The sequence below is a fragment of the Bathycoccus prasinos genome, assembly GCF_002220235.1.
Source record: "Bathycoccus prasinos genomic : Chromosome_14".
Classification (NCBI taxonomy): domain Eukaryota; kingdom Viridiplantae; phylum Chlorophyta; class Mamiellophyceae; order Mamiellales; family Bathycoccaceae; genus Bathycoccus; species Bathycoccus prasinos.
The window spans coordinates 488,319-516,165 of record NC_023995.1 but is presented as its reverse complement, the minus strand read 5'-3'; the positions used below and the strand labels follow the sequence as shown (position 1 = coordinate 516,165).

At 38.7% G+C, this 27,847-nt stretch overlaps 16 protein-coding genes across 16 annotated transcripts; 7 read left to right on the top strand and 9 right to left on the bottom strand.

Moving 5' to 3' along the window:
* Positions 1-143: 143 nt before the first annotated feature.
* Bathy14g02860 (aconitate hydratase 2) lies at positions 144-2,909 on the top strand (the record flags this gene model as incomplete). Its single annotated transcript, XM_007509226.1, has 1 exon — positions 144-2,909. One exon carries the CDS (start codon positions 144-146, stop codon positions 2,907-2,909), a length of 2,766 nt encoding a protein of 921 aa, XP_007509288.1.
* A 993-nt stretch (positions 2,910-3,902) lies between these two features.
* Positions 3,903-4,562, bottom strand: Bathy14g02850 (unknown protein; the record flags this gene model as incomplete). The annotated part of the gene is made up of 2 exons (XM_007509241.1): positions 3,903-4,011; positions 4,165-4,562. 2 exons carry the CDS (start codon positions 4,560-4,562, stop codon positions 3,903-3,905), a joined length of 507 nt encoding a protein of 168 aa, XP_007509303.1.
* Positions 4,563-4,749: 187 nt separating this feature from the next.
* Bathy14g02840 (predicted protein) lies at positions 4,750-8,314 on the top strand (the record flags this gene model as incomplete). The annotated part of the gene is made up of 2 exons (XM_007509057.1): positions 4,750-8,242; positions 8,274-8,314. The coding sequence occupies 2 exons, from the start codon at positions 4,750-4,752 to the stop codon at positions 8,312-8,314; spliced, it is 3,534 nt and encodes a 1,177-aa protein (XP_007509119.1).
* A 67-nt stretch (positions 8,315-8,381) lies between these two features.
* Positions 8,382-9,560, bottom strand: Bathy14g02830 (DNA-directed RNA polymerase III subunit RPC3; the record flags this gene model as incomplete). The annotated part of the gene is made up of 1 exon (XM_007509120.1): positions 8,382-9,560. One exon carries the CDS (start codon positions 9,558-9,560, stop codon positions 8,382-8,384), a length of 1,179 nt encoding a protein of 392 aa, XP_007509182.1.
* An 845-nt stretch (positions 9,561-10,405) lies between these two features.
* On the bottom strand, positions 10,406-11,451 carry Bathy14g02820 (ATP-dependent Clp protease-like protein; the record flags this gene model as incomplete). The annotated part of the gene is made up of 4 exons (XM_007509086.1): positions 10,406-10,552; positions 10,609-10,854; positions 10,904-11,086; positions 11,137-11,451. 4 exons carry the CDS (start codon positions 11,449-11,451, stop codon positions 10,406-10,408), a joined length of 891 nt encoding a protein of 296 aa, XP_007509148.1.
* A 588-nt stretch (positions 11,452-12,039) lies between these two features.
* UTP6 (U3 small nucleolar RNA-associated protein 6) lies at positions 12,040-13,293 on the top strand (the record flags this gene model as incomplete). Its single annotated transcript, XM_007509116.1, has 1 exon — positions 12,040-13,293. The coding sequence occupies one exon, from the start codon at positions 12,040-12,042 to the stop codon at positions 13,291-13,293; it is 1,254 nt and encodes a 417-aa protein (XP_007509178.1).
* A 74-nt stretch (positions 13,294-13,367) lies between these two features.
* On the bottom strand, positions 13,368-14,411 carry Bathy14g02800 (DNA-directed RNA polymerase II subunit RPB3; the record flags this gene model as incomplete). The annotated part of the gene is made up of 4 exons (XM_007509263.1): positions 13,368-13,400; positions 13,448-13,597; positions 13,644-13,768; positions 13,823-14,411. 4 exons carry the CDS (start codon positions 14,409-14,411, stop codon positions 13,368-13,370), a joined length of 897 nt encoding a protein of 298 aa, XP_007509325.1.
* Positions 14,412-15,063: 652 nt separating this feature from the next.
* RPL36 (60S ribosomal protein L36) lies at positions 15,064-15,514 on the bottom strand (the record flags this gene model as incomplete). Its single annotated transcript, XM_007509030.1, has 3 exons — positions 15,064-15,144; positions 15,238-15,372; positions 15,428-15,514. 3 exons carry the CDS (start codon positions 15,512-15,514, stop codon positions 15,064-15,066), a joined length of 303 nt encoding a protein of 100 aa, XP_007509092.1.
* Positions 15,515-15,703: 189 nt separating this feature from the next.
* Positions 15,704-16,484, top strand: Bathy14g02780 (glutathione peroxidase; the record flags this gene model as incomplete). The annotated part of the gene is made up of 2 exons (XM_007509284.1): positions 15,704-15,816; positions 16,028-16,484. The coding sequence occupies 2 exons, from the start codon at positions 15,704-15,706 to the stop codon at positions 16,482-16,484; spliced, it is 570 nt and encodes a 189-aa protein (XP_007509346.1).
* Positions 16,485-16,725: 241 nt separating this feature from the next.
* Bathy14g02770 (predicted protein) lies at positions 16,726-16,965 on the bottom strand (the record flags this gene model as incomplete). The annotated part of the gene is made up of 1 exon (XM_007509016.1): positions 16,726-16,965. The coding sequence occupies one exon, from the start codon at positions 16,963-16,965 to the stop codon at positions 16,726-16,728; it is 240 nt and encodes a 79-aa protein (XP_007509078.1).
* Positions 16,966-18,078: 1,113 nt separating this feature from the next.
* Positions 18,079-19,641, bottom strand: Bathy14g02760 (geranylgeranyl reductase; the record flags this gene model as incomplete). Its single annotated transcript, XM_007509243.1, has 2 exons — positions 18,079-19,438; positions 19,604-19,641. 2 exons carry the CDS (start codon positions 19,639-19,641, stop codon positions 18,079-18,081), a joined length of 1,398 nt encoding a protein of 465 aa, XP_007509305.1.
* Positions 19,642-20,023: 382 nt separating this feature from the next.
* On the top strand, positions 20,024-20,479 carry Bathy14g02750 (predicted protein; the record flags this gene model as incomplete). The annotated part of the gene is made up of 2 exons (XM_007509242.1): positions 20,024-20,269; positions 20,324-20,479. The coding sequence occupies 2 exons, from the start codon at positions 20,024-20,026 to the stop codon at positions 20,477-20,479; spliced, it is 402 nt and encodes a 133-aa protein (XP_007509304.1).
* Positions 20,480-20,881: 402 nt separating this feature from the next.
* Positions 20,882-21,682, bottom strand: Bathy14g02740 (predicted protein; the record flags this gene model as incomplete). Its single annotated transcript, XM_007509188.1, has 1 exon — positions 20,882-21,682. One exon carries the CDS (start codon positions 21,680-21,682, stop codon positions 20,882-20,884), a length of 801 nt encoding a protein of 266 aa, XP_007509250.1.
* Positions 21,683-22,178: 496 nt separating this feature from the next.
* Positions 22,179-23,558, top strand: ATP6V0D1 (V-type proton ATPase subunit d 1; the record flags this gene model as incomplete). Its single annotated transcript, XM_007509124.1, has 8 exons — positions 22,179-22,304; positions 22,355-22,464; positions 22,508-22,622; positions 22,675-22,748; positions 22,802-22,919; positions 22,969-23,034; positions 23,084-23,323; positions 23,376-23,558. 8 exons carry the CDS (start codon positions 22,179-22,181, stop codon positions 23,556-23,558), a joined length of 1,032 nt encoding a protein of 343 aa, XP_007509186.1.
* A 182-nt stretch (positions 23,559-23,740) lies between these two features.
* Bathy14g02720 (predicted protein) lies at positions 23,741-26,170 on the bottom strand (the record flags this gene model as incomplete). Its single annotated transcript, XM_007509214.1, has 1 exon — positions 23,741-26,170. One exon carries the CDS (start codon positions 26,168-26,170, stop codon positions 23,741-23,743), a length of 2,430 nt encoding a protein of 809 aa, XP_007509276.1.
* A 756-nt stretch (positions 26,171-26,926) lies between these two features.
* Bathy14g02710 (40S ribosomal protein S14) lies at positions 26,927-27,581 on the top strand (the record flags this gene model as incomplete). The annotated part of the gene is made up of 4 exons (XM_007509081.1): positions 26,927-26,929; positions 27,025-27,165; positions 27,200-27,340; positions 27,384-27,581. The coding sequence occupies 4 exons, from the start codon at positions 26,927-26,929 to the stop codon at positions 27,579-27,581; spliced, it is 483 nt and encodes a 160-aa protein (XP_007509143.1).
* Positions 27,582-27,847: the final 266 nt, after the last annotated feature.

The following is a 27,847-nucleotide window of genomic DNA, read 5'->3' as shown; positions in this document are numbered from 1 at the left end:
CTGTTATGCGCTATTTTCTTATGGGGCAAGTTTCACCAGCCCAGTTCCTTGTCTGCTTGGACATTTGAAAAAAATCTGAAAATCTGAAAAAGGGAACACCGGGAACTGGGCCCTGTTTTGGGCCCATATAGGCAGAAAGGAATATGTATGCCTTTGCCATAAGACGTTCATCGACAAACTCTCAAACTGCATTCCTCCCTCTGCAAACCGTGTGTGAGAAAACAAGAGAAAACAACGAAAAAAGAGTTACTGCGTTTAGCACACTACTATACGTCTCAATACTTAGATATCTGCATTATCCATCCATGCTTTCAACGTTCCTTCGGGGACGCAATCGCCGATATGCCTCAGCACGCTCGAACTTGTGCAGTTTCCTATTGGGTGATCCGGTTGTAACAAACGATGTTTCTTCTGGCGTTCTCACTGGGAAGAAGTACACCCGTGGTACCAGCTATGAGAACAAACCACCGTTCCATAGAAATCCTTCTGCTTTCCCCATTCGACCGTTGACAACTGATACAGCGAATACCTTCATTCATGATTATGAAGTGCATGTTCAAGAGAGGGCCGCTCTTAAAATTGCTCCAAAGCCACTCGGAGCAACACAAGTTGCTTCATTAACCCAACTCTTGGAGTCTCCACCTAACAATCACGCTGAATTCTTGTTAGATCTGTTTGAAAACAGAGTTCCGCCCGGTGTAGACGAGGCAGCATACGTTAAGGCAACTTGGTTAGCATCTTTGCTTGAGGGAAAAGTTTCCAGCCCACTGATAGATCGTAAAAAGGCTGTTCAAATACTTGGAACAATGCAGGGAGGATATAACATTGCGCCTTTAATATCGTCGTTAGATGATGACTCACTTGCACCGATGGCCGTTATAGCATTATCTCATACCTTGTTGATGTTTGACTCATTCCATGATGTTGAAGAGAAAGCAAGAAATGGAAATCCATACGCTGCGCAAGTTTTGAAGTCTTGGGCGGACGCGGAGTGGTTCATGAGCAGAGATAAGGTTCCAGAGAAAATTACAGTTACAGTTTTCAAAGTATCTGGTGAAACTAATACTGACGATCTTTCTCCAGCTCCTGATGCTTGGAGTCGACCGGATATTCCTCTTCATGCACTTGCTATGTTGAAAAATCCGAGGGATGGGATTGATAATGCTCCACAGCAAATTCTTGAGTTGAAGGAAAAGGGCTTTCCACTGGCATATGTTGGTGATGTCGTGGGCACTGGTTCTTCTCGTAAATCAGCGACGAATTCAATACTTTGGTATATGGGTAAGGATATACCATTTGTTCCCAACAAAAGAACAGGAGGTGTTTGTTTAGGTTCAAAAATAGCACCCATATTCTTCAACACAATGGAAGATAGTGGTGCGTTACCGCTTGAGATGGATGTATCAGGAATTCAAATGGGTAATATAATTGATATATATCCGTATACAGGGATCGTAAAATCTCATGAAACCGGAGAAGAATTGAGTAACTTTGTCATCAAGACTGAAGTTTTATTCGATGAGGTTCAAGCTGGAGGAAGAATTCCACTGATAATCGGGCGAGGACTCACAGATCGAGCCCGTACATCATTAGGTTTGGCACCTTCAGCAGTGTTTCGTCGACCTAGTGTAGCCACACACGTTGCTCAAGGGTTTACTCTTGCCCAAAAAATGGTTGGGAAGGCGTGTGGTTTAGACACAGGAGTTTCACCTGGTACGTATTGCGAGCCAAAAATGACCACAGTTGGAAGTCAAGACACAACAGGTCCGATGACAAGAGACGAACTCAAAGATCTAGCTTGTCTTGGGTTTAGTGCAGATTTAGTGATGCAGTCCTTTTGTCATACTGCAGCATATCCCAAACCTGTTGATATTTTAACTCACCACTCTCTTCCGGACTTTATCCGCAATCGTGGTGGTGTATCACTCCGCCCTGGGGACGGCGTGATTCATAGCTGGTTGAATCGAATGCTTCTTCCAGATACCGTTGGTACTGGTGGAGATTCGCATACTCGATTTCCTATTGGAATATCGTTCCCAGCCGGATCAGGTTTAGTCGCATTTGGTGCAGCTACTGGAGTGATTCCATTAGATATGCCTGAAAGTGTGAGAGTTCGATTTAAGGGAACCATGCAACCTGGTATAACGCTTCGTGATTTGGTTCACGCTATTCCCCTTCATGCAATACGCCAGGGTTTACTTACAGTTGCGAAAGAGGGAAAAAAGAATATATTTAGTGGAAGAATCCTAGAAATTGAAGGATTGGAAAATTTAAAATGCGAGCAAGCTTTCGAACTTTCAGATGCAAGCGCGGAGCGCTCTGCTGCTGGTTGCACGATTAAGCTGAATAAAGAACCAATAATCGAATACCTAAATTCGAATATCGTGATGCTGAAGTGGATGATTGGCAATTCCTACGGTGACCGGCGAACAATTGAACGTCGAATCAAAGCAATGGAAAGCTGGCTCATGAATCCCACTCTTCTTGAAGCAGATACCAGTGCGGAGTATGCCGCAACGATTGATATCGATATGAATGAAATAAAAGAACCTATACTTTGTGCACCCAATGATCCAGATGATGCTCGCATTTTAAGTGATGTCATGGGTGATAAAATTGACGAAGTCTTTATTGGATCATGTATGACAAATATCGGCCATTTCCGCGCTGCAGGTAATTTACTTGAAAAAAATCAACAGGAAGGGCTCCCAACTAGATTGTGGATTGCTCCTCCGACAAAAATGGATGAAGAGCAGCTAACAAACGAAGGCTACTATAGTATTTTTGGCGCTGTTGGAGCTCGGACGGAAATGCCTGGCTGTTCTCTCTGCATGGGCAACCAAGCCCGAGTGGCTGAGAAGAGCACAGTTGTCTCTACATCAACTAGAAATTTCCCGAAAAGATTATGAAAGGGTGCTAAAGTATATCAAACCTCTAATGTTTTTTTTCGTTTTATTATTCAAGAGATTGAACTCAGCATGATATTCATATAGAAATTTGAAGAAGGATTCTTCCTGCTCATTACATGGGAAGTCAATAGGAATATGGTGTTGAAGAAGAGTTCTCACAGAAAAGACTGCGCGATCTGCTCTATATAATTTCATCAGGTCAAATCCTCGATAATTGAAACCAGAAAGTTCGAGATCGATAAGTTTGAGCTAATTCAGAGAGTGAGTAACGGTATTCTACATTAGCTTGTTATGTGATTTACCGAATTATCCGCTAAAATCATAATGTTTGAAGGCTTCAGATCACCATGTGTTAAAGAAATTGGAAAATCCGCTTCCTATAATTTTCGAAAGCTTATTCCTTCATCCAAATAGTCATTTTATTTTAACCTCTATAATAGCTCGATTTTTTCTAACTTCCTCTCTAAGAATCTAATTACAATTTATGAAATCAAAAAAAATGTAAATTTATGTCCAACCTCGTAGTTTACAAAGGACGGAAGTTCCTGCCGATTTTGAATTATTACTTTAACTAAATGGGCTGAAGTATTAAAAAAAAAATCTTTCACCTGTGCCGAACCCTCGATCTCCTGCAACATAAGATCTAGCCATTTCCAGACCAAGCATCTCTCCGATCCTGGTACAAATATGATCCGAGCGTTGCATATTTATATCGAAAAATACCTTCGTAATTGATTCGATTCTCTCTATGGAGCTTGCTAACACTTCAAAAAAATTAATCCATTTTCTTAATTATATTCTGAAATTTACATTTGTGCCAGTTTTTTTGAAAATTTATCATCGAAATGGATATCATTCTCTGCCATGGAATTACCAATAATAAACTCATGAGCTATACCTGACTCAGATATTGCTATTACATTTGGTGAAATCCCAATATTACTGAGTAATACATCAAACTTTCCTCTTTGATTAGAATGCTTATGCAATATTTCAAAAGTGCTCCAATATTTTATTCTTACCTCTCATCAGGTTCCATACGAATTTTCGAAGCATTACTGTATACTTTAACAATAGCTCTCGTGCAGTCTTCGCATTCCACCTGGATAACAATATTGAAATACGTGGATTAATTTTGTTTTTTGGACGCTTGCCTCAAAAACTTCGTTACAGAAACCGTTTTTTGCGGGCGTTAGTCTCAATTTACTTCCAAAATATCGTAAGAGGTCAGACAATAAATCAATAGTACTAAAACCTGATAGGAATACTCAGCAACTCTTCAATTACTTTATAAGTCGTGCTGCACGCAAGTGTAAAACTTCCACCGTCTCCACAGTGCTTTCTTTTAATAGATTTATGACGTTTTTGTGCTTTCATTTTCAGTAAACCGTAATTTTTTCGTTCACTTAGAGAGCCTGTGCCGTACAACCGCTCATGAAGTCTAGTGGTCGAACTATTAGCAGATTGTTCAAAGTTAGCTTTCATTCTCTTTATTTTTTTGTTTTCGTAGGTACAAGTAGTATATGTGACGTAAAATGATAACTTCTGCAGTATTTCATCCTTGCCAAAATAGTAATAACGTAAATAGCTAATATACAGTACAGTACCAGGTACCAAAATAATTTGAATTGCACCAAAATTCCAAATATGCATAAAACTTAAAAAATAAGTATATCAACAAATCGCACGTTAAAGTGCGATTCCGTCTTTGCGAGCTCTCGTCGACGAAATGACAAGATACTTGATATCAGAAGGGAAAATGAAGTGCATCAAGAGTATCGAGTAATGTGGAATGTCAGCTCGCAATAACTCATTTTCTTTAAACTTTCAATCGAAGAAAATGAAAGAGAAGTTACGGGAAATTGAGTTAACACGCGCATCCATTTCTTTGCTGCAGCTCAATCTTAGTAAAAACATTGCGTGCTCTCCTGCTCACACACACAATATCTTTAGTGAAAAATTCCATGAAATGAGACAAAAAGCCACGGAGTTCAAAGAGCACATGGGAGGAAAAAATATTACAGTATTAGTTGGTAGAAGTGGGGCGGGTAAAACTCATATTGTGAATAAAATCCTGAACATGTCTAAACCAAGTGACGAAGAATATCAAATATTGAATGAGTACGGGAACGGAAAACATGAATCATTGGAAGTATATTCTATTCCTGATCCAGAGAATTTCTTCTCAGAATTCACAACCAATATTTTTTTAAGGTATTCTAAACTCGAAATGAAACATGCAATACTTAGGAAATATTTCATGGCAAGCTCAGAAATAACGTCACAATTAGATGGTAGCTTCTTTCTTTTGCCCGAGACTGAACTATCAACTGCTGCTAAAGTTCCTTCCCGAATAGTGTATGGATCGGAGTTAAGAGTTACTCTAGTCTTTGATCAGGCTCAAACAATTCAAAGTCTTTTAGACCTTTTGAAAGATTCGATAAAAAACAGTCGAATGGAGGTAGAAAATGGCACGTATTTCCCAACAAGTTTTTGCTCGGACAGGAAGACGCATTCTCCTGACAAGAGCAGTATGACTGGTGTGCTTTTGCGCAAAGCTTTATCAATACTTGGTTTGAATGCCAATACAAATATCAAGGAAATAGATTTCGAAAATGTTTGTGTCCCAAAGGACTTAATAAATTTTCTTGGAACATGTATATCATTTATACCCAGGAATTATTCCACGTTTGAAGAACAAGTCAAGCAGATCAAGAGTTTTATATTTCATAACACCTGCTGTGACAATAAATTCAGTCATATTATTCGATACATTGTGATTCAGTACCCAAGCAATTTGTTTATAAATGGTCTTGAGCTAATTGATACACCTAGCTTTACTTCGAAAAGCACTTTTGAGTCGAAGAAGATGCACAATGACGCGACTGGTTCTGCTTCAACTGTAATACATGTATGTGATGAAAGGAAAATCGATGATGGATTTCGTACCCTTCTTTTACAATATCTTATGGCTGAAAATTTCCATCACGAAAAGAAAAGATTTTTCATCGTAAATAATTTGAGGGAGCCAAAATCTTCTAAATTTGAGGAAAATCTGATTCTCCTGAGACTCAGAGAGCTTACTTCGCTGGATTATTTTACTGCAAATAATGCCAAATTATATGACGAATTTTGCAAGAATTGTAGTGTGCTTGTATATTCAAAAAGTCAGAATATCCATGAATCGAGTCTAAGGGAACTAATAGATATTCTATGCACCGATTCTTCTTATCCATTCCATGATAATGCTCAAGATTATCATAGAGTACGCACATTACTTATCAAAACAATGACTGATTGCAGATTTCTGCTTCGAGGACTGTTTCATTTTTCATGTTGTCATGAACATTTCTTGGGAAAATTGGTGTATGATATGATACTCTTCAGTAGAGTTATAAAATCCAAAATGTATCATTGTGCATTTGATGAACTATTCCTCTCAGAGAGAGTTTCTTATGCCTATGAAAAATTGCCAGCTCTTAATTCCAATACTTTCTTATGCCTTGATGCGTGCATTGAATTTGGACTTGTGTTTGGTGCAAAACCTACAAAAATTGCACAAATCTTCTTTGAAATCTCAAGATCCAAGGAGAGAATTGTCAAATATTATTTCCTAGCAATTTGCATGGGAGGATTGAAGGAATACACACAAAATTCGATTCAGAAAACTTTTGAGAGTTTTTTGAAGATTTTCCTTGATGAAGTTTTACCTTTTGTACCTCAAGAAGTTTTGAGCGTTCATGAGACAAATGATACTGCTCTAAGGAAAAGGTTGTTACAAAACTATGTCAATTGCTTGCGCAGAAAAATAATGAAAGAAATCTCTTTTCTATTCTTTGAAATATGGCAGGAACAGTTCGAATGCTCGCTTCATGAGTCCTTGAAACAATTGAAAAATGACGATGGCGCGCACAGATGCGAACCCTTGCAGCTACTCTACACGAATGATCATTTGAACGAAAAGGTTCGAAGTGCTACGCTTAAATATTGTTGCAATAATCTACAACACAATTTTCCAAAGATAATTGAGAAGTGTATCTTGTTGTGCAGTGAATTTACGAAGACAACGATTCAAAATCTCGATCAAGAGCTCAGCCAGTTCGTACTAGACACTTTGATAATTAATTTAGAATATTTACCAATGGTGGAACTTTTCCTAAAAACGACACCAGTTCACTTTGGGGATTTAGAAAAAATAGCCGGTAGAACGTATTCTGAAATTTGTCACAAGTCATGGACAAGAAATGAATATGAAACATTCTTCATTGAGCTTCCTAAGCTGATAGATTCAAATTTTGAAGAGAGTGTGATTGAGCAAATATTCAATTGTATATGGAGTGTTAGATCAATAGAAGTGGATGACAAGAACTCGATGATGTCATTAAAAAACAGGATTATACGTTCATGCAATCTCTTTGGTGCTGATGCTAGAGTTTTCTCTTGGATATCATCTGTGCTTAACTTCTGCAAAATTCCACGATGTTCCTCCCCAGTAAAGAACTCAAACACATCCAAGAGTTCTGACTTCTCACTTGCGTTCAGCTCGCGCAGACGAGCTATCTTAAATGGCCTTTCTTTCATTGCTTCAAAGATAAATGATGATGTTTTTTTTAATGAATGGGGAAGTGATATATTAGTCACGTTGTATTTTTTTATGGAAATATCGTGTGATGATGACATAGTAGGTATCTGCGAAAGTAATTTGAACATTGGGGTCGAAAAATGGCAAATATTGAGTTCTTGCTTGCAATTTGGTGCAGGGCCTGAAGACATCAAATACCTCCTCGAAGGGATTTTTGTATTATATAAGCTATCAAGGAATCATGCAAAGTTACGAAAACAGATTTATGCAAAAATAAATAGATTGCATTCGAGTACACTCCTTAGCATAAATAAACAAAACAATAAAACAAACACCCTTCATAAAACAAAAGACAAAGAGTTGAATGACGATATGGTGTGGTCATTTTTCTTTCGTGAAAACGGGGTTCACATCGAAAATGGATCTGAAGTTGACTTAGATATTCGTTGTCACACTAAGAATGCAAGCTTAAGCTTTTCCAAGTCAGAAAACAATATATTTCGCGAGCATAGCTATTTTGTGACCCACAAAATATTCACTAAAAGTGAATGGTGTCAGTATAGTCTGATTCCAGAAGAGTGGCTTATTGAGATATCTTTCATGAAATTCAATTTGCCAAATTTCATTAGGGTGAGAGATGTTGAAATTACTGGGGAATTTGTACAGGCACTGAAAGGTGTTGGAATTTCTGAGTTAGATGAAGATATCCAACAGGCTACTAAATTTTTGATAAGCACGCAACATTTTGATGGTAGCTGGTTGCAAAGCGAAATTAGTGACAGGAAATATCACGCAACCGTCTGTGCTGTGGGCGCTTTATTAGATCATAATTACAAATATCGACGTCACAGTAACAATATTATAAGCTGACTCACATAAAAACTTGGAGCTCAACACTTCTCATTATCCATTATTAGGTCCATAGCTGCAAACAAAGAAGCAATGCGTGCTAGATATTTAATACTAAAGGAAGCCCCCTGTATCATTCTACCGCGGTCGGAACAGTACTGAAATAAGATTTCTTCTGAAGACATATTTGACCCTCGTTCAACATTGGCGTATTTCTTGGAAAGAATTTTTGATATATTCAGATAGGCTTGGAAACAATTTTGACAAATCTTATGCCTGATGCAATCAAGATCAACATACCAAAAATACAGTGTCCGTGAAGGAGCATGATCAGAGGTTCGAGAAACTTCTTGAATTTTAATGTATTCACTTTTGAAAAGTTTATACAAGATTTCACGAGTTTGCTTTATTGGGAGCATTGCCATTTCCGATATTTCTTTTTGATCAAGACGACGGTTGATAAAAAGTAAGCGAAAAATACGCTTTGCGAGTAGGCCAAATCGCTGGTGAACTACTGATTCAATAACGATCTGTATCATTCTTTTGTCTGATTCAAAGGTCCTCGTAACCTTAGGACTGAGATGCACATTTTTATGCTTTATTGTCCTATCCATTTCTATTTTGTTTTCATCTAGCGCTTCTGTAATTTGCGGTTTTAAACAGTTACTAATACAAGACTCAGTTACAAAACTTTTGTCGTTGTTTATGTACCATACTTTATATTGAATCCCGTTCGTTGTTGGAAAAGAGGGAAATATAATTGTTTTTGAGGCCATATCTTCTAGATGTTTATTTATGGAAATCTCATCGATAGATTTTTTTAAACTTGCAAAGACAGTTGAATTTCTTTGACATGAAACCGAACCATGCAGTAATAAGTATACTAACATTTTTCGCTCATTTATTTCCAAACCCGAGTTCAAATTTTTGAGTATGATTGGTTGTCTCATAAACTTAAACACATCGCTGGAATGAAAGGTGTATTTTGTTTCTTGTTTCCCTTTTACCTGGTTCGAGGAGAATCTGATACAGCGTTGTTTCAAAAGGACATAAATAATCCGTTGAATTTTATTCTTTTCAACAGGCATAGTCTTGGAAAGTATCTCATCCAAAGTAGCTTCCCCGTGATGCATTAAAGTTGTGCAGACATTTTCGGCGACTTCTCCAAAAAGGTCCCTCATGATATGAAGCGCTAGTCTGTTTCCGAGAGGATTCGCCATTTTTGCTCGGGAGAAATACTGATTTGCGCGTTCACGTAGAGAATTTCACGTAAATCTCTAACTCATAAATGAACCATTTTTTATGATGTTTATCGTTCTTCCGGGGCGTGAAGCTTTGGTCCATTGGTAGGTATTAGAGTTTCGAATCTGCTATCCAAAGTGAATTTACTTGAATGCACCCGTACTGAATGGTATTATATTGAGGTATAGTAGCGGCGAGTTATAGTTGTGTGTTGTTGTTTTCTGCTGGACGCCTGGACCACCCAGCACGCAATCAGGAATCCAGCTAACCACGCAGAGACGCAGTTGTCCTTTTGTCCAGTGTAATGTCCAGTTAACTCCAGATCGGTCGGTCCTCGGTCGAAAAAAAATGAAAGTTTGAAACAACCAAAAAAGTTATTTTACTCCTCTCTATGGAATAAAACGTGGCTATACACAGCCTATACTTTTTCAAATTTTCTGCAAACCAGTCAAACTTCGAAGACTTTCTTTCAGTTGGAAAAGAAACGACACCAACAGTTCCAGTTCCTATCACTTCCGAAAAAATAATGAAAAAACTTATTAAACAAGTGGGGGCGGGGAAATTTGGAGCACAGATCAGGAAAAAATATAATAGAACTTCTGTCTTTGTAATCAAACAATTTACTCACAAGTCACAAATTTGTTTCGTAGTCCAAATGAATGGTGAATACTGGATTATACAACGATGAAATTTCCTCGAGGACGTTTGAAAATAAGAAAAAAATCTGAAAAAGGTATATCTACCTAACACAATGATAGTAATAAAGTGAATAGTGTGTGTGCGAACTACTCTCAAAAAATCCCCACAAGAACTAAGACTAATACTACATTTTAACTAATCCTGCTGCTTTATCCCAAGACTCAGTGTTCAACACTTCATCAATTGCCTTGGCAGACTTATCAACGATTTTATCAACAAGTCCATATTCAATCGCCGCTTGCGCTGTGAGGTATAGTGGACGTTGAATATCCTGGAAAAAATTAGAAAAGAATGTTAGAAGGTCTAGAACAACTGACAGAGCTTTACCTTATCTATTTTTTCAGCAGTTTGCCCAGTAGTTTCCGCCAGAATCTTAAGCATAGATTTTTTCTGATCTAAGACTTCTTTCCATTTAATTTGTAGCTCAGTAGTCTGTTGCTGCCCTGTTGATGGAACTTTTGGTTGGTGAAGCATCGCAGTGGCGTGTGGAGTCATGAAGCGTTTTCCTTTTTGTCCTGCAGACAGGAGAACGCATGCCTGACCGATAGCTACTCCAGTCCCAACTGTATATACCTAGATGACAAATAATTAATTTAAAATAGTAAAAAATAAGTCAGCTTACTTCGTTTCCGATATATTTCATTGTATCATATATCGCAGTAGCCTCAGTCTCAAATCCAACTACCTCTCCATCTGCGCGCGTACACCCAGTTGAATTTATGTAAAGATAGCACGCTTTTCCAGGATCTGTATACTGCATGTAAAGTAACTCAGATACGATCAGCTCCGTGACAGCAGGTACGAGCTACACGAAAAAAAGTCAGTATGATGATAATTGCATGAACACTGTCGCACAGGCATTCCAATATAAACGATTCTACTATCAAGAAGAAGGGATGGTAGATCGGGGGGTGGGGTCTTGGGTCTATGTTCGTCATAGGAAGTCCCTGGATTCGCACTTGCCGGAGAAGCCGAATTTTCCACTAGGCTGAATCTCTTTCTATGAATGCCTTTGATCCCAACTGGAAATAGTACAAAATTCGTCAGCTTGAAAAAGTAAAATAAAACATGCTTACCCTGTCCAAAACGTTGGGCTAGAAGTCTTCTCTCAAGAGTTGGCGACTTCGTGAGAAAACTAGTCACATTTTGGTAAGTAGATAAAGCTAGCATATCTATCGAAACAAAAATTCGCAACGTTAAGTTTTGGAATGGGCAATAAAATCAGTCTTCTTTTATTGAGAGATTTCTTATATTTGAAAGATAGAAACTTGTCACTCGTCGTATCGAGGATCCAAAAGTGGATTGTATGTAGAAAAAATGGGGATCGAAAGGGGGTTGGAAAAAACCCATATGACCTATAGATATAGATGAGGATGGCATACTTCCAAAAAAAAAACAGCCACGCAGCCAGCTGCCGGCCAGCCAGCCTTCCGTATATCAAAAAAAAAATGTAGACACAGTGTAAAATTCGTCTAGGAGCCGCATATTTAGAAGAACTGCCTTCCGTGTCAATTTGTTTACGCAGTATCGGAATCGTTAGGTTATCACTGTGTAGTTATCTCTTGTGGAAGTATTTTGATTCGTTCTCCATGAAACTTCGTCTCAATTAAATAGTATTAGAACGCAGCTCTGCAGCTTTAGTAAAAAAAGTTCAAGGGTAATTTCAAAGCCTTTTTGTTCGAAATCAAAAAATCAATATAACTCTCGCTATAAGTTAGTCGCTCTTTCACATTTTGTAACTGCAACTGCTGTTAATTCATGGACTTCTACGAGATAGTAGTCTCAGATTTTGAAATTTTAGAAAAAGAAAACTTGTTAAGTGGTACTGATTTAAAAGTTATTGCAAAGCAACGGGCGCACTTCGAGGAAAAACTACAGTGTGCAAACGTGAAGGTAGAAGAATATTTGAAATATATTGAATTTGAAAAATGTCTTCTTGCTTTCGTGCGAAAAGATCTTTCGAAGTCTTCTTCGAATTCCAGTACACAGAGAGCGAGCACACGGAAAATCTTTCGCCTCTATCAGCGCTGTATACAGAAGAATTCGAATTCACTGAGAGTATGGTTCAGTTTCCTCTTCTTCTGCCATACTCACGGTAGCAAAGCGACGTCATCTAGGGCTATTTCACTCGCTTTACGCTACCATCCAAATTCGACTGGCTTATGGTCTTATGCAAGTATGCGAGAGCGACTTTGCTCTGGAAATTCTTTCCATATCAGTATTTATCAACGTGCCTTGAGACAATGCTCCAAAAAGTTGATAATGTGGTTGGACTGCCTTCGTGTAGAACTTCAACGAGCAAATAAATTGCAAATACGTTTAGATTCTAGTTCTGACATAATACTTTCGGAATTCCAAAAGATTAATTTTAGAGCAGAGAAAAGAATCCTGAAGTTGTTCACAGCAGCAGCGGTATATTTGAAAGATTCGTCCTCACTTCCACAGAGATTTCTTGGATTACTTGCTCAATACAAATGGACAGCGCGAATCAAATTCTTTGTCATACAGCAGATGGATTTCCTTTCAAATGCGGAGATGTGGAGTGTAAAAGCTTGTCTTTTGCTATTGAGTACGAAATCGTGCCAAAATGATCGAATTTTGCTGAACACTGTGTTCACTCCTGGTTCTAAAAATTATGAAGTGTTGAATATATTTTTTGATTCAATCAGTGCTGAACTACTCCAAGAGGGACTTCATGCTTCCCGCGATTCAATTCAGTGGTGTTTCTATGAACATCTGGCTTGTGTTTTCCTGATCTCGTATAGAAAAGGAATAATTTCCTCATTACAACTATTATATCTTTTTGCACTCTTTCTGTATGGAGGTAACTATTTAGAAGGAGAGTTTTTGAAAAGATTTGCACTGTTCCCTTTTTTTTTTCGGCACGGTCAAACGCGGTATGATGCACATTTACAAGATGATGCCAATTGTAATCTCAGAGAAAGTGAGTACAAGAGGGATGAAGAAACATTGCTTTTAAAAACTTTTGCGCTTAGTGGTAGAAATGTGTAAGTTTTGACCGCAACAACAGAGTATTTGCTTTTTGGAAAGAGGAAAGAGTATTTTTTGTGATTCAACTAAACAAACTAACTTTCTCTCTCAATCAATTCCAAACCCACCTGCAAAACTTAATTATTTCTTCTCACTTCATAAGAAAATAAATTACCTTGATACTATCTAGTTTCGAAAGTAGAATTTTGAACGTATGAAGTACAATACGTCCCGGTCTCAAAACCCCAGTTCCTTCAAGAAAAAAGTTGAACGTGTCTTCCTTGGCTTTTATCTCGACAATTTTGCCTTTCCCAAACTCCTCAGCCTATTGTACTTGTGTAAAACTCGTGTAAAAAATTTCAAGCTCGTACCTTTTTTATGCACTCATCATCATATGCGTAAGAATCGTTCCTTTCAATTTCGAGAGATTTCGTATGCTGATTCAATCTCAAAATTGGAATTGGACAACTGTTGACAAGCTCAAGTTTTTCACGATCTTGTGTTCAAAAATGTTTATAAAAGAGATTTGATTATGAAGTTAACAAAATACCTGTCAATTTATTTGTCAGTTCTTCATTCAGATATAATTCTGGTTCGCATTTGTAGACTGCAGTCGCTACCGGAGACCACTTTGCGTGATCTTTGCCTATTCCTTTCCGCGCTATGCACTTAACTACTAACTCCTGATTTTTTCGAAGTTTAACTATGAGAACTCCGGGAGGTTCCTGTTTGTTCGAGTCAGAGTCTATTGGATGAAAGTTCACCGGTAAAAATTTTGCGTCTGCGCAAATTAAATGATTTGTGGTGACATCTAAAGTGTGGTCGGAGGAACACTTGACTGCCAGATTTAAGTGCACATTTATTTTTGCTTCATCTTCACCAACGTATTCGGAAGGAAGCATATAGTCCGAGGCAGAGTCGCTGACGAGTGGTACCAATCCAAGACGATGTGCGATGAACTCATCACAAAGAACACTAGAATTTTCAACAATCTCGACAAGATCGATTGCTACGGTCGGTACTTCAGCTATCGCGACTCGTCGAACAGCATTAGCCACACTTAAGCAGGTATTTGAAAGCGTAAATTTCACAAAATCGCTAGTGGCATCTCGAATAATTATTTTTGGAGTATTTCCCATTGAGCGGGAGCTCAAGTCGTGTGACATATGTAATTATACCTTAGGTCTACGCAAGTCCGTTCGTACCTAACATTGACTGATTAGAAATAAGTGTCTCTAGGAGACTATTCGTCAAAGGAAGTTGGCGTTATAGTCTCACTCTCTCACGCTTCGAGCTCGAAATGTCGAAAAGGAGAACTCGCTTTTTTAGTTTTTAATTTTTTGGTGCTATCATATGGTGCATTCTATTCTGCTTGGATTTTGACATTTTCGTGTGCAGAAGTTGTGGTATGGAAGGGAGAAAAAGAGCAAGAAGTCGAAGTATAGCCACTCCAACTGGTTTAAGATAGATATCTTTCACGATGTAAAAATACAACACGAACACGAATATCTCTCGTGATCCCTCCTTTGATTTAGTTGAAATGAAAGAGTTCGTGACCTAAAGGAATTTTATTTCCTCGGGAGAAAGTTGGTAAAATTTCCGCGATACTATTCTTCTTCTCTCCAGATTTAATGATTATCTTTACTTGCATTGAAAGGTTCTATTCCTATCCTTCAACTTCATTGAGCGACAACTCGTAGATACTCATTATACTCTTCTTAAATATAGACGGTTGACACTGCCTAATCTTCACAGAAGTATTACTACACATGCTATTCAATTTATGCTATCTTATGCACGTTTCGCAGACATCTTACGAATGAGATTACCAATTTCTTCACGTTTCTTTTTTCCGCGAACATGCGTACCAAGCTAAAGAGTAAAAAGTCAGCATCTCATAAGTACACACAAGTTTACTTTTCTTGTAGAAAGTCCCACAGAAATGTTTGATAGAATTTCGCTCACCTTTCTTTTCGATAGTTTTAAAGCTCTCTTATCGCGTCCCGTCTTAAGCAATTCCATCATTCTTTTTTCATACGGCGCTGTTCCGGCAACATCCCGCACGAGATCACGGATTAGTTTTACTCGCTTACCGCAGCGCTGCACAAAACAAAAATTAGCGGTGAAAAAGAAAAAACCCCAAAAAGAAGTATACCCCTTTACGCGCTCCTGGCTTGAGGAGAGTCTCGCGCTTGTCCACCTTGTGACCCTTTTTGAGTCCAACTGCAATTTGTCCCGACATCTGAATCAATAATCTTAATAAAGTTCGGAACGCTGAGGGGAAGTGTGGTCAGTTTGTGTGCACGAACTTCTTCCTCACTCCAATTTTCATCAGCCTCACGTCCCAAACCCTTCAAAAATATTATTTAGGGTTTTGTGCTATTCTCTTTTGAAGCAGATTAAGACAGTTGAAGACCAAGGATCATAAATGATGGCGCTTATTCAGAAGCACGCAGTGACACCGTCCCATCCTTCCATTCGAAAATGGAGACACCGAGCCCAGTCTAGTTGCATGAAGAAAAATACCACGGTACTGTTACTCTTGTCTGGAAACTTTTCTTTTTTCATATTTTGATAACTTCAAAACTATCTAGGTTTCTATCCAAGCTACTACGTTTCACGATTTCTCGGGAAAAACTCTCGGAGGCGGTACGCGTGAGAATCCTACGGAAGGTGCAGAAATATCCTATTCTAAATTTAGAGGGAAAGTTGTCCTTATAAACAATGTAGCTACTATGTGAGGCACAACTGTTAGGGATTTTATTCAATTGAACACCCTGGCAGAAAAATATGGAGAAGATCTTATCATACTTGGATTTCCTTGTAACCAATTTGGACATCAGTGTTATGAAAAGGATTTTGAACTCCTCAACACGTTAAAGTATGTAAGACCTGGTGACGGTTATGCTCCCAAGTTTCAACTAATGACAAAATCAGTTGTGAATGGCGACGAGCAAGAGGCCTTATGGACGTTTTTGAAAGACTCTATTCCCTATCCATGCGATGATCGTGGAGGAACGGGTTCGGATTTTATCTATAAAACACAACCTAATGATAAACCTATACAATGGTCGCCAGTGCGTCGAAATGATGTTTCTTGGAACTTTGAAAAATTTTTAATTGATAAAGAAGGAGTGCCATTTAAGAGATACTCGCCAAAGTTTGAAAATAAGGACATAGTCCCCGATATTGATTCACTTCTAAACAAGTGAAAGGTTTGATTGTTTTGATTAAGAACTATAAACATAGTGCACAAAGAAGTGACGAAACTTTTTTATAGTCGTAAACTGAGAAGTATTCTGATAGTATTAGTGTGTTCAAACTACTAGTATAGTTCAATTAAATGTCGACCAAATTCAAATGAATAGTGAGTATAACCAAAGCAGGGTACGTAAAGCACCTCGTTATAACAAGAATGAATTCGAACTAAACAGTGCAACAAGCTAAAGTATGTCATATGTTTGGTTTCCGCGTAGAATTCAATCTTTTCCCATTCAGACCGAGGTTTGCTTCAATTTCAGTTATATCACAGTCCACTTCGTTCGTTTTTAGCTGTAAAATGAAAGTATCGCCCTTATACCCGCGGGCGCGTACAAGGGGTGCAAAACTACCGTCTTCATTCCATTTTGCTACGTTTCTGCGAAGAAATCCTGGGTAAACCAGTACATCATATTCATCGATCGTGTTAGTCATACAACCTCGGTTGGTATCAATCGAATAAATCTCTCGTTCAGCTGGGAAGTCTTGGTCTAATTATATTCTCTATTATACAGCCCTGAACTTCGAGGAACGACGTTGAAGGCTTGTGATCTTTAAAAACGAGAATTGCGTTTTAAATAGACAAGCAAGCAAGTTCCACTCTTATTTGTATCTACACAGACCTATGGTGAAGGAAAGGTAAAAGTTATATCCTCGAAAAGTAAAGAGGATTTTCCTTCAGAATCCAGGCCAAAATCTCTTTTCCCAATAATAGATTACACCCTAAACATAAGTACTACTCCCCTAACTTTAATTTTTAGCATTTCTTATATTTGCACTACGCCAAGCCGACGACATGAAACTCGTGGAAAATTCAGAAATCGAAGAGCTCGCGGCACGACTCGTGTTTCCTGAGAATATGGAGCTGTTAAAAAATGTTTGACTAGAATTTTCTTCCTTTTTGTCTTGAGCTTATTTGGGAATTTATAGGCCTCCTTTACTTCAAAGTATAGACATTCTGAAAAAAAGTTAGAGTTTTCAATACGAACGATAGAAGGGGTATGAATTACTATCTCCTCGAATACTTTATACTTAGATAATTTGCAGCGTTCAAGATATCAAACTGATCAGCTCCGCGAATTGAAGAAGCTAGTTAACTTCAACCTATTTTTTCTATCGAAGTTCACAAGTAGTTAAGGCCCTTCTTTGAAAGGCTCAGTTCGAGAAAGAAAGAAAGAAAATCTGCGATCTTTTCGGCTAGGAATATTTTCGAAGAAACTGGTGAAAGCTTGATCTAAAGAAGATTACTAGAAATATATTTTTATTCTGGTACCTAGGTACCTAGGTACCGTATATAGATCATTAACAAAGGAACCTTGTGAAAGCTCCGAGCACCGCTTGAACCGGCTCAAGTTAGTGTATATTGGAGGCTTGTAGAAATTCAAGTATTATAAAAGGGCAAATTTTTATAGTACAAGCAGGGGTGAGTGGAACTTATGGTCTTGTGCGGGAGCCCTTTCTCATATTTGTGGGTATGGCATTGTCTTAGAAAAGAAAAGAAAATTAATGGTGAGATGAAATATTAAGCTTGTATTCACTAAGAGTGATTTAGATGCTAGCAACTCCAGATTTTGAGGCGTTTCGCAACGCCGTGGCCCGAACAAGACTTCCAATAGTGTTAACAAGAAGCTTTCCATCATCAAGTGGGTTACCTGGAACCACAGTCTTGTAGAGATATGAATCAAAAGTCATCTTTTGCACGTACTCATCCGCGCACATCTCAACAAAGGCTTCTCGTGCAGGGTTCGATCGGTAAAATACTTTCTGTAAAATATCGAGGACCTTGTAGGTTGCCCAATACTTCCTGTCCCATTTGTCTAAATAAACACGGAGATCAGATTCATCGATTTCCTTGGTACCATTCATGGATTGTTCAACGATAGCTTCTGCAGCCATTCGTCCACTCTTTGCAGCGAAGTAAATGCCCTCACCAGAGCACTTGGTGACATACCCAGCCGCATCTCCGACGAGTGCTACTCGCCCTCGAACACGGTTCGGACGAGGGTGTTCTGGAATTGGATGCGCTTCGACTCTGATAATTTTCCCACCAGCACACTTATCCTCAGCTCGGTTTCGCATGGCAGTCTGATACTGCTTGATGGCTGTCTTATTCACAACAGTCCCTGTACCCACAGCAACGTGGTCATACTTGGGAAAAACCCAGCCATAGAAATCTGGGCTGACGTCATCTCCAACATACATTTCCGCAAGATTTTTGTAATAATCCATCTTAGCATCTGGTATCTTGATACGCTCTTGAAAAGCGATGGCGTAGTCATACTCGCCAGCATCGATGCACTTCGCAACTCTTGAATTCGCACCATCAGCTCCAATAACGGCATCTACCTCAATCGTTTTCGGAATTCCGGTTTTCGAATCACCTTCATAGTCATTATAGTGTAAAGTAATTGGTCCACTATTCACCCCGGGGTCGTCAATTTTCATGAATAGGCCATTAATAAGATTTGCTCCTAAAGCTTTCGCCCGTTTCCGCAAAAAGTCATCCATAACTTCACGACGACACATACCAATGTATTCTTTATCATTCAAAGTCTGACCGACATCAACCGCGCGGTTCGAAGGAGAAATCATCTTCATCTTTGTAACTTTACGATCTATGATCTCTTCTGGCAAGTCAAACTCTCCTACCATACACAGGGGGATTGCGCCACCACATGGTTTGCAGTTATCCATCTTACGTTCGACAAGAAAAGTCTCACAGCCGCCCTTGGCTAAAGTTTCCGCGGCACATGCACCTGCTGGACCACCACCGATGACAGCAACGCGAAGTTTGCGACCATCGAGAGCTTTCCCGGAAGCTCTTACAGTAGTCAAAATCCTCGATCTAGATTTTTGCGAAACTGTGCTTTTTTTCGAAGTGACGTTCGTACCCGAAAGGAGTTTGGAGCTACAACAAAGACAAATACATCATGGTAAGCGTATTTTACCACGAATTTAGAAAGAAATATGAATCAATATTGAAAGTTGGTATTTCATTCGAAGAGTTCGAGAAAATATCGAAAATTGTTTTAGCGCTTGAATCAGGAAGTAAAGAAAAAAGTGCGTGACTTACCCGACCTGCTTTATTTGCTGCGTAGTTGCGAAAGACATCTCTATAAAATTATGTCAATAATTGGATGATTATTTACGAGGTAGTAATATGGTACGATAATCGGATAGAATATTCCACTTATTAACTCTTACGACTGTAAACAGGCGCTCGTCAAGAAGAAAGGGATAAGTGACGGGTGGTAGAAAAAGATCTTTTCTAAGATCAAAAAATCAAAAATTGTCCGGAGATCGCCTACTATGAAACCCTAATCAATAGAAAAAAAAACGATGTTGCAGCTGTTGGGCAGTTGGGGATCCTATCCGTACTAAAAAAAAGAAAAACTGAAAGTTGACCTCACACTTCCCTTCTGTAAACGCGAGTTCCAAAGTTGCGTGTTTTATAAAATTCATTCCATTTTGTTAGTGATCTAATAAGATTCCAATGCCGATGATATCATCACTTCTCAACACTATTGCGCTTCAAGCGAAACCTAAAGGAATTTTGGCCCAAAAAAAGAGCGGTCAGTCGTTGACGCAACGCAATTACGTCAAGAGTGAAAGCGAACTTTCCTTCCCGAACTTGAAAAACATCTTAAATGCAGAAAAATATACATTCGAAGTAAACGCTAGCAAAACGAAGACTCGTAAATCAGCATCGAAACGGTATAAAGTAACCCCTAGTGGCAAGGTAAGTTCCCCTGTGAAATCGCAAATTTCTTATCTAAAAAAAACGCGTGACTAGGTTTTACACCGACGCCCAGGAAAAGCACACTTGAACGGGCCGAAATCTTCCTCACGTAAGAACCGTTTGAGCCATGTTATTGAGCTTGGTAAGCAGCAGCTTTCATTAGTACGAACCGTACTTCCTTACTCCAAACTTGCTTCGAAGAGAAAATAAAAAATAGACTAGTAGTGAAAAAATCTAACTTGTAGATAAAAAAGCCGGGAAGAAGTGAACACAACACGTTAGCATAGAACATCTAATCCGTGCTGCAAGATTTCTTTTAGAATGTGGTATTGATAATTTCGTATATTATTCTTTGAAGTTGTATACTCATTAGTTGTATACTCATTAAGTCATTCACAGGCTATCTTATCCTCTTCTTTGACTTATACCATAACTTAAGTACTTCCACACATATTCATAGTCCAACTTTTTGGAGAAGCCAAGTCCACAATATCTCACAATCACCCATATTCGCATCAAGTGCTATTAAGAACTTAGAGCATGAAAAACGCTTTGTTCTTTAAAATTATACAAAAAAGGAACATGTGAATCGACGCAGCGGACCCTCTCTCATCAAATATCAACGAGTAGCTCCTTCCTTAGAGAGTTTAGCGGAACACGGAGTCGTTCCTCAAGAGTGGAAAATATCAACTTATTTGCATCAATTGGTACGTGCGCATGCGAAACAGAGAAGTTTGAGAAGTATCTTCGGTCACGTAAACCCAAACGAACTGGTGCTAAGAAATATGATAATCCAGCTGAAGGCGAATTTGTGTAGCGAAACTCTATCAGCTTTAGCTGCAACTCTGAGATGACACTAGTGGAACATCCAAATAATACATGCCAGAAATCATGAGATTCGCGCATTCTCAGCGCTACATAACCTAAATCTGAGCTGGCAATAAATCTTACAGTCGGACGTTCTGCTGGATAAAAGGAACGAGTTCCCATAAATTGAGCATATGCCCCCCCAAATGTATGGCCTTCACATAACCACGCCTCGTCCAGTATAGTTTGAGATATCCTTGGACGCTTGAGCAGCAGCTCTTTCCCGCACGGATGCGCTTTCATTTTAAATAACAAAAATTTAAGGTTTACTCTATCTAGTAGTTCATTTGTGTTCGCAACAAAATCGGCTCTTTTGGGATGAACAATGGCTCCGCAGCCGGAGAATAATGTGACTAAATTTTGTTGCAGAAAACTCAAGTGAATGCAGTTATCCGTTATCTTTTCTTTTCGACGTTCACTTAAATTTGCTAATTCCATGGTGAGCTTATAGTTTTCCATCATAGAAGCAGGCTGTCTTTGGACCTCGCGAGAAGAACAATAGTTCGAAACGAGCTTCGGAAAATACTTCAGATTTCGGTTTTGCATGAACTTAAATTGATCAGAGTCACAGAATACTCAGGGTGCGTTCAAAGACTCCAAAGTATTTCTGGCGAAATTATGCATATACTTTCTCAAATAGAAATAGACTGCAAAACTGCAGATTATCCCAGAACAATCGATTTGAGTATTTGAGTAGTCTCATACTTGTTTGTGTTGTACTAACACCTTTTTGTTGAAATAACTTTAACGGATGACGGGCACGCTAGTTATTTTAAGTATGTTGAAGTGTTGTGAGCTTGTAACTAATTATTTTCCATTTTTCCTTGTCATGCCTTCAGCTGCTTGTTATAATCTACTTATCTTGTTAAGCGCTTTTTCTGCTTGTACGACGAACACACACTTTGCATGAAGCGAGGTTAGAGGCTGTGTCTCTTTTTATTTTTAAAAAAAGCCCAGAAACATCCAGAAACATACACCCTAAACAATCATCCGTGATGATTGTAGGTAGGATAAATTAGAGTTTAGTTTAAGGACAGTAAAAATGTTCAACACGAAAGATGGTTTTCTTGAGGCTACTGTGCGAGGATGTGTGGGAGGATTCCTTCGTACGGAAGACTACTCGAATTTGCAACAATGTGAAACAGTGGAGGACATAAAACTTTACCTGGTAATACCAATTTCAAGATCAAACTTTGAGCAAATAACTTTGATGGGCAGACTAGTACAGATTATGGTTCTTTACTACAAAATGAAGCATCCCCAACACATCCATCTTTAATTGTACGGTGTTGTTTGAAAAAGATAGTCCAAGATTTTAGTTTTTTCGAGTCTCAAGTGAGTTTTTACTTTCAACTTTTCAATTGGTTCAAGTCTGGTGAAGGCAGCAGAACCACTATCCACGTTTCTGCAATATTTAAAATATGGATACATGATAGACAATATTGTATTGATGGTCACAGGTGCAATGCATGAAAGAGAAGTAACGGTAAATTTAACTTTTTTCTAAGTCTCCCAGCCCCTCTGAACTTTTATGAAAGGAATTACTAGATAAATGTCACCCACTTGGAATGTTTGACTCCATTGCATCCCTTGGGGCAGTGAGCAATTTAAGGTACGGAATTTTTGCGATTTGATGGCGGAAACCTTTTAAGCGCGGTGGTGTAGAGAACTTCACCGAATTGTCCTTGTAGATACACCGATTTCTGCGTATTTTGGTGAATGTTTCCGTGATGAGAATCTTGATGAAGTAAATATAGAAATTTTGCGAAACTCTTTGTATAAGGTCTCCTATTTTCTCTTTAATTCGTTAAAGAATTAATGCTGTGATGTAGGCATATTTAAAAGATTTTTTCAGACTATCACAGATGCTCGGCGGATTGACTGCGGAGGTCATGAAGGTAACTTTACTTCCATGCAAAATCTTCATAATCTGACTGCTATTTTAAGGAGATCTTATGTTTTGAAGCCGATCGACGTGCAGTGAATATTACAATTAATTCTATCGGAACTGAACTTTCTCGGGATGATCGACAAAAATTATTCTCTGATTTTGGTCATATGCATCCCGAAGGTCAACGAGACCTCGCCCTATGCAGAGATTTTGAGCAAGTTGTATCCGTTATAGTCAATAGTACATACCAAAATATTTTGCAGAAGTCCACAAGTGAAGAAATGAATATAGACAAGGTAATATTGCGTTGTTTTTCGGTTCTATTATTATTAAAGTCACGAGTGTTAGGTATTCTACGAAACAGAAGTTATGAAGTGTAGCTCTATGTTTGCGCAACAGTTTCACTATGGTATCTTCTATGCATATTTGAAACTCAGAGAGCAAGAGGTCAGAAATCTTATGTGGCTATCTGAGTGCATTGCGCAAGATCAAAAGTATAGGATAGTTGATGGTGTCATTAGTATTTTTTGAAAATATGATGATGTGGATTTTTTTGTTTGTCTATATATGATGGGGGGACATGCTTCGAGTGTTTAAAAATTCTTCCTTTGTTGCATTTCAACAATTAGCCCACAACAATTTATCAAAATTACTGCCTGTTATTCTCTGCGAATTTAGGACTGATCACTTTTCACACTGAATTAAGAAAACCTTCATTTATGCTGCCATAAAAGATTCGTTGAGGTACTCGAAAATAAGGGAACCAACCTATCAGAACGATCATGATAATCTTCTCGTTTGCGTTGAGCAAATTTTCCACTTCGCTGAGCAAACTCAGTTGCCTTCAAATTCCTTGCTTTTCCTCTATAATTTCCCTCGCTGGAAATATCGACACTACTGCGAGAAAATTTTGACATTCCACGCTGTTTGCCACGACCAACTTTAGCATTGCTTTCGTCTGGATCTAATGGAAAATTGCGACTGTACCTTCTAGATCTGCTCACTGCATATTCCTCTTCTTGTTGATACTCAACGATATTTGCGCCGAGGTGGGAGTTGAGAGCTAAGTCATTGGATTCGTTCATGTACGATAACTTATCCACAAATGAAGTGCATATTTCTTGCAGACTATTGAGGTCCTCATGTGTTACCAAAATGCATCTGGAAGAAAGGTCACAACTCCCCAATAAATTGTCGCACGAGATCATAGAGCAAATAACTGAATAGACCGATGAAAAAGACAGTTCAAACATCTCACTCAAGACTTGGAAACTTGCAGATGCATATTGTGCTGCGTACTGCAGTAAAAAAATACGAAGCCCTTCCTCTTTGAGACGTTGGATTACATAATTCAAAGCATCATCTTTGTTCAATGATAGGAATTTCCAGCTTTCCAAACTCAAAATTAACTTCATTGCTTGCCGCCAATCTCCAATTACAAGTGATGATGTTGCCGACATCAGCGTTTCACGCACGTTTTCGGCCGGTCCGTTGAAAGTTTGCTGCTCATAAATATCAATTAGCCGTGTGAAAGACTTGCTATGTATCCGACCAAGATAAATTTTGCTTCCAGTCAGTTTTGGAACTTCAATGAATATGCAACATACCAGAAAAATACTCTCCAATAGCTCGAGATTTAAATGCATGTGAAAAGGTAACTGTCTTCTTTTTTCGATCTTTTCTTGCTCAATGGTTCTATCATGAAAGCGGTTCAAGTTGAGCCCTTGCGCTAGAAGTTCTCTGACCTTCCCCCCCGAAAAGAGTTCATTCAAGCAAGCATGAGAAGCAGAGAAATGGCCCTTACAAAACGCGGAAATACCCAACTGTGCCATAGTTCGATTGAACAATATTTGAGTGCTTATATCTGCATGAGATATACTACCTTGAAGCTGAGACATAAGTAATTTATCATGAGCATTTGAAAAGTTCCCAACAGAAGCTTCATTGAAGATTTCACACAATATAGCGCGAGCCCTGGCTCGTTCATCTCCATGCTTCAACAAGAAACTAGTAAGTGCATAAATCTTCATCGTGCGCTTACTCTTATGAGGCTCATTACTCTTGCAATAGTTCGAAACTACTGATTCTTCTTGTGAAAGTGGAAGTTGACTTTCGGAGGGAATCAAACTACATATAGTCTCATAGACTTCATCGGGCTTGTAGTAAACATGCTCCAAGTATCTGAGGTTCATTTTGACCACAGAAGAAATGTCATCACTGCCTTGAGAGAACTTCATGACATTATCAATCAAAGCTAACAGCAGACTTTCATCTTTCAGTCGAGATACGTACTCTTTTGAGTGCGGGTCTATGCATTGAAGCGATTTAAAAAATTCATCATCGAGACGCTCAGTATAACCACAAATTGATCCTTGAAAAATAATGGGTGCACCTTTGATAATTTCATCTCCTGATGGCCTACAATCAACATCGGTGTGATCTGCAAGACTAATTTGTGGACTGTCTCGGAGTAATGCAACAATCCTAAGGACATTTTTTACACAATCTTTCCATACTGGTACTGCCATGTGCACCGCCATACTTCCAGCTATATCAAACTGAGCACTTACTGTATTCATAAGTATTTCAACCTCCTGTGGTATACATTTTGCATATGATATCAGTTTAGTTAACATCTCAACAGCCTCGCTACGATTTGTACCCTTCTTTCCTCGCAACAATACAATTTCTTTCATCTTTTCATCTACCATCTCAAAGCTTATATCTTTCGCATCGGCCTTGAAAAAGTCAACCTTTTTTTCAGAAGCTTCGCGCTCTAAATTTTTTTCAGTCCGGCCTAAGGCCTCTGAGTGTAACTCTTCCTCTGAACTATCTGGAGAAGTACGAAATTGGCACATCTCGGAGTCTATGTGTTTCAAATATTTTTTAAGACGTTGACGCAGTGAAGTAAATGCCTTTGCGTTGGAAGATGACATGCTCTTCGCAACGTTATTTTCATGTGCCACTATAATATTCTCCTCGAGAGTCCCTAAAGTCCTGTAGTAGAATTTGGGAACTCTAGCCGAAGCTCCAATACGTCGTGTTTTCTCTAGCTGTTTGTTAAAATTCTCGTATAAAACTACAATTGAGACCCAGTCGCCATGATTTAATTTCTCAATTATGCTTTCTGAAAGCTTTCGCATATCTGCATAGCGCTTGTCCTATTTAAATCTTTAGTGAGATACAACTGTCCTGCAACAACTTCAACTTATCACCTTAGTACTTCGTATAAACCTGCGCTCATCTTCGGAACTCTCAGACGAGTCATCTTGTAAATACCTGACCGAATAGTGAGACAAAATATCGATAATATACGCAATCTTACTTAGAAGGGCCATTATCACTGCTCTCTTGTGAAGAATCGTTTGAAGAGGAGGAATAACTGGAACTGTTCGAAGAATCGTCATCACTTGAGTCACTGCCTCCACCCCAAAATTTACTAGACTGTGGTAAAATTAACTTGTTGTTAGATACACTTAGACAAAAGTTCGCCAGTAAATGACTCTATATTTGAATCGATCAAACAGAGAAACACGCGTAAGATTCGAGAAAAAAGAAGCGTAAAAGAGTAGATGCGAGCTTGTGCGCAATTTTTGAAGATCGAAATACTTCCGTAGAGCCTAGCATAATCAATGATGATTATCCCGGAGACATACCATTTTGAAGTTGTAAGCGTGCTTCTAATAAAATCCTTTGTTAATTTTCGTAGCTCTTATGAGGAAGCGGGACACCTTTTCCGTCTCATATTTATTTATTTAAGGTTTGAGAATCCCACACACATCCCAAGAATAACTTTAAAAAAAGCGCTCGCAGGATCCCCACAATCGCTCATATAACAGTGATCCGCGCTTCCAAACTTTTAGGATCCGTTCACTAACACAACAATTTGAAAGCATAGTATGGTAAGTCTGAGTCTCGATATCTATCATAATTTCGATTCGTGATAAGCGCTATCAAAAGAAAATTCCCCTCCAAGCAACTCAACACATTTTAATAGGCATCCTTGATAGCGCCCCCGGGAGCTGGACCCCAAGCAAGAGAGGGTGAGAACGTTTTCGGCGTGGCCCACATTTTCGCCTCATTTAATGATACATTCGTGGTAAGTCATAATTTCGAATACCTTTCCAGTTGCTTGGATGTAGATTTAAAGCCCTAATTCTCCATTCTTGCAGCATGTTACTGACTTGTCTGGAAAAGAAACAATTTGCCGAGTTACTGGTGGCATGAAAGTGAAAGCCGATAGGGATGAGTCCTCGCCATATGCTGCTATGCTTGCTGCGCAAGATGTAGCTGTTAGATGCAAGGTACTTACAGTTTTTATGCTATTTATACATATTTTACTCATTTGCTTTTTAGGAACTGGGGTTGACTGCTTTACATATTAAAATGAGAGCAACGGGTGGAAACAAAACAAAGAGTCCAGGACCAGGCGGTCAATCAGCGCTCAGAGCCCTTTCGCGCTCAGGATTAAAGATCGGAAGAATAGAAGATGTCACGCCTATTCCTACCGATAGTACACGTAGAAAGGGTGGACGCAGAGGAAGGCGCTTGTAGCTTTTGAGAAGAAAAAGGAGGAAATTTTATGCTTCCTTGTATGCCCTACACGACGTATCCTTCCTTGCACTTCCTTTTTTCTTCAAAGAGCTTGCGTATATGACGCTTTAGCTCTGCAACGCGCTCTTCAAATAAGCACTTTAATCAAATCCTGTCTCAACATTGAAGCACAAGGCAAAGATCCTTCTTCAAAACCTCAAATAAAAAATTACAAATAAAAACTGTACCTTGTACTTAAAACAGTGTGATACTGTGGTAAGTGTGGT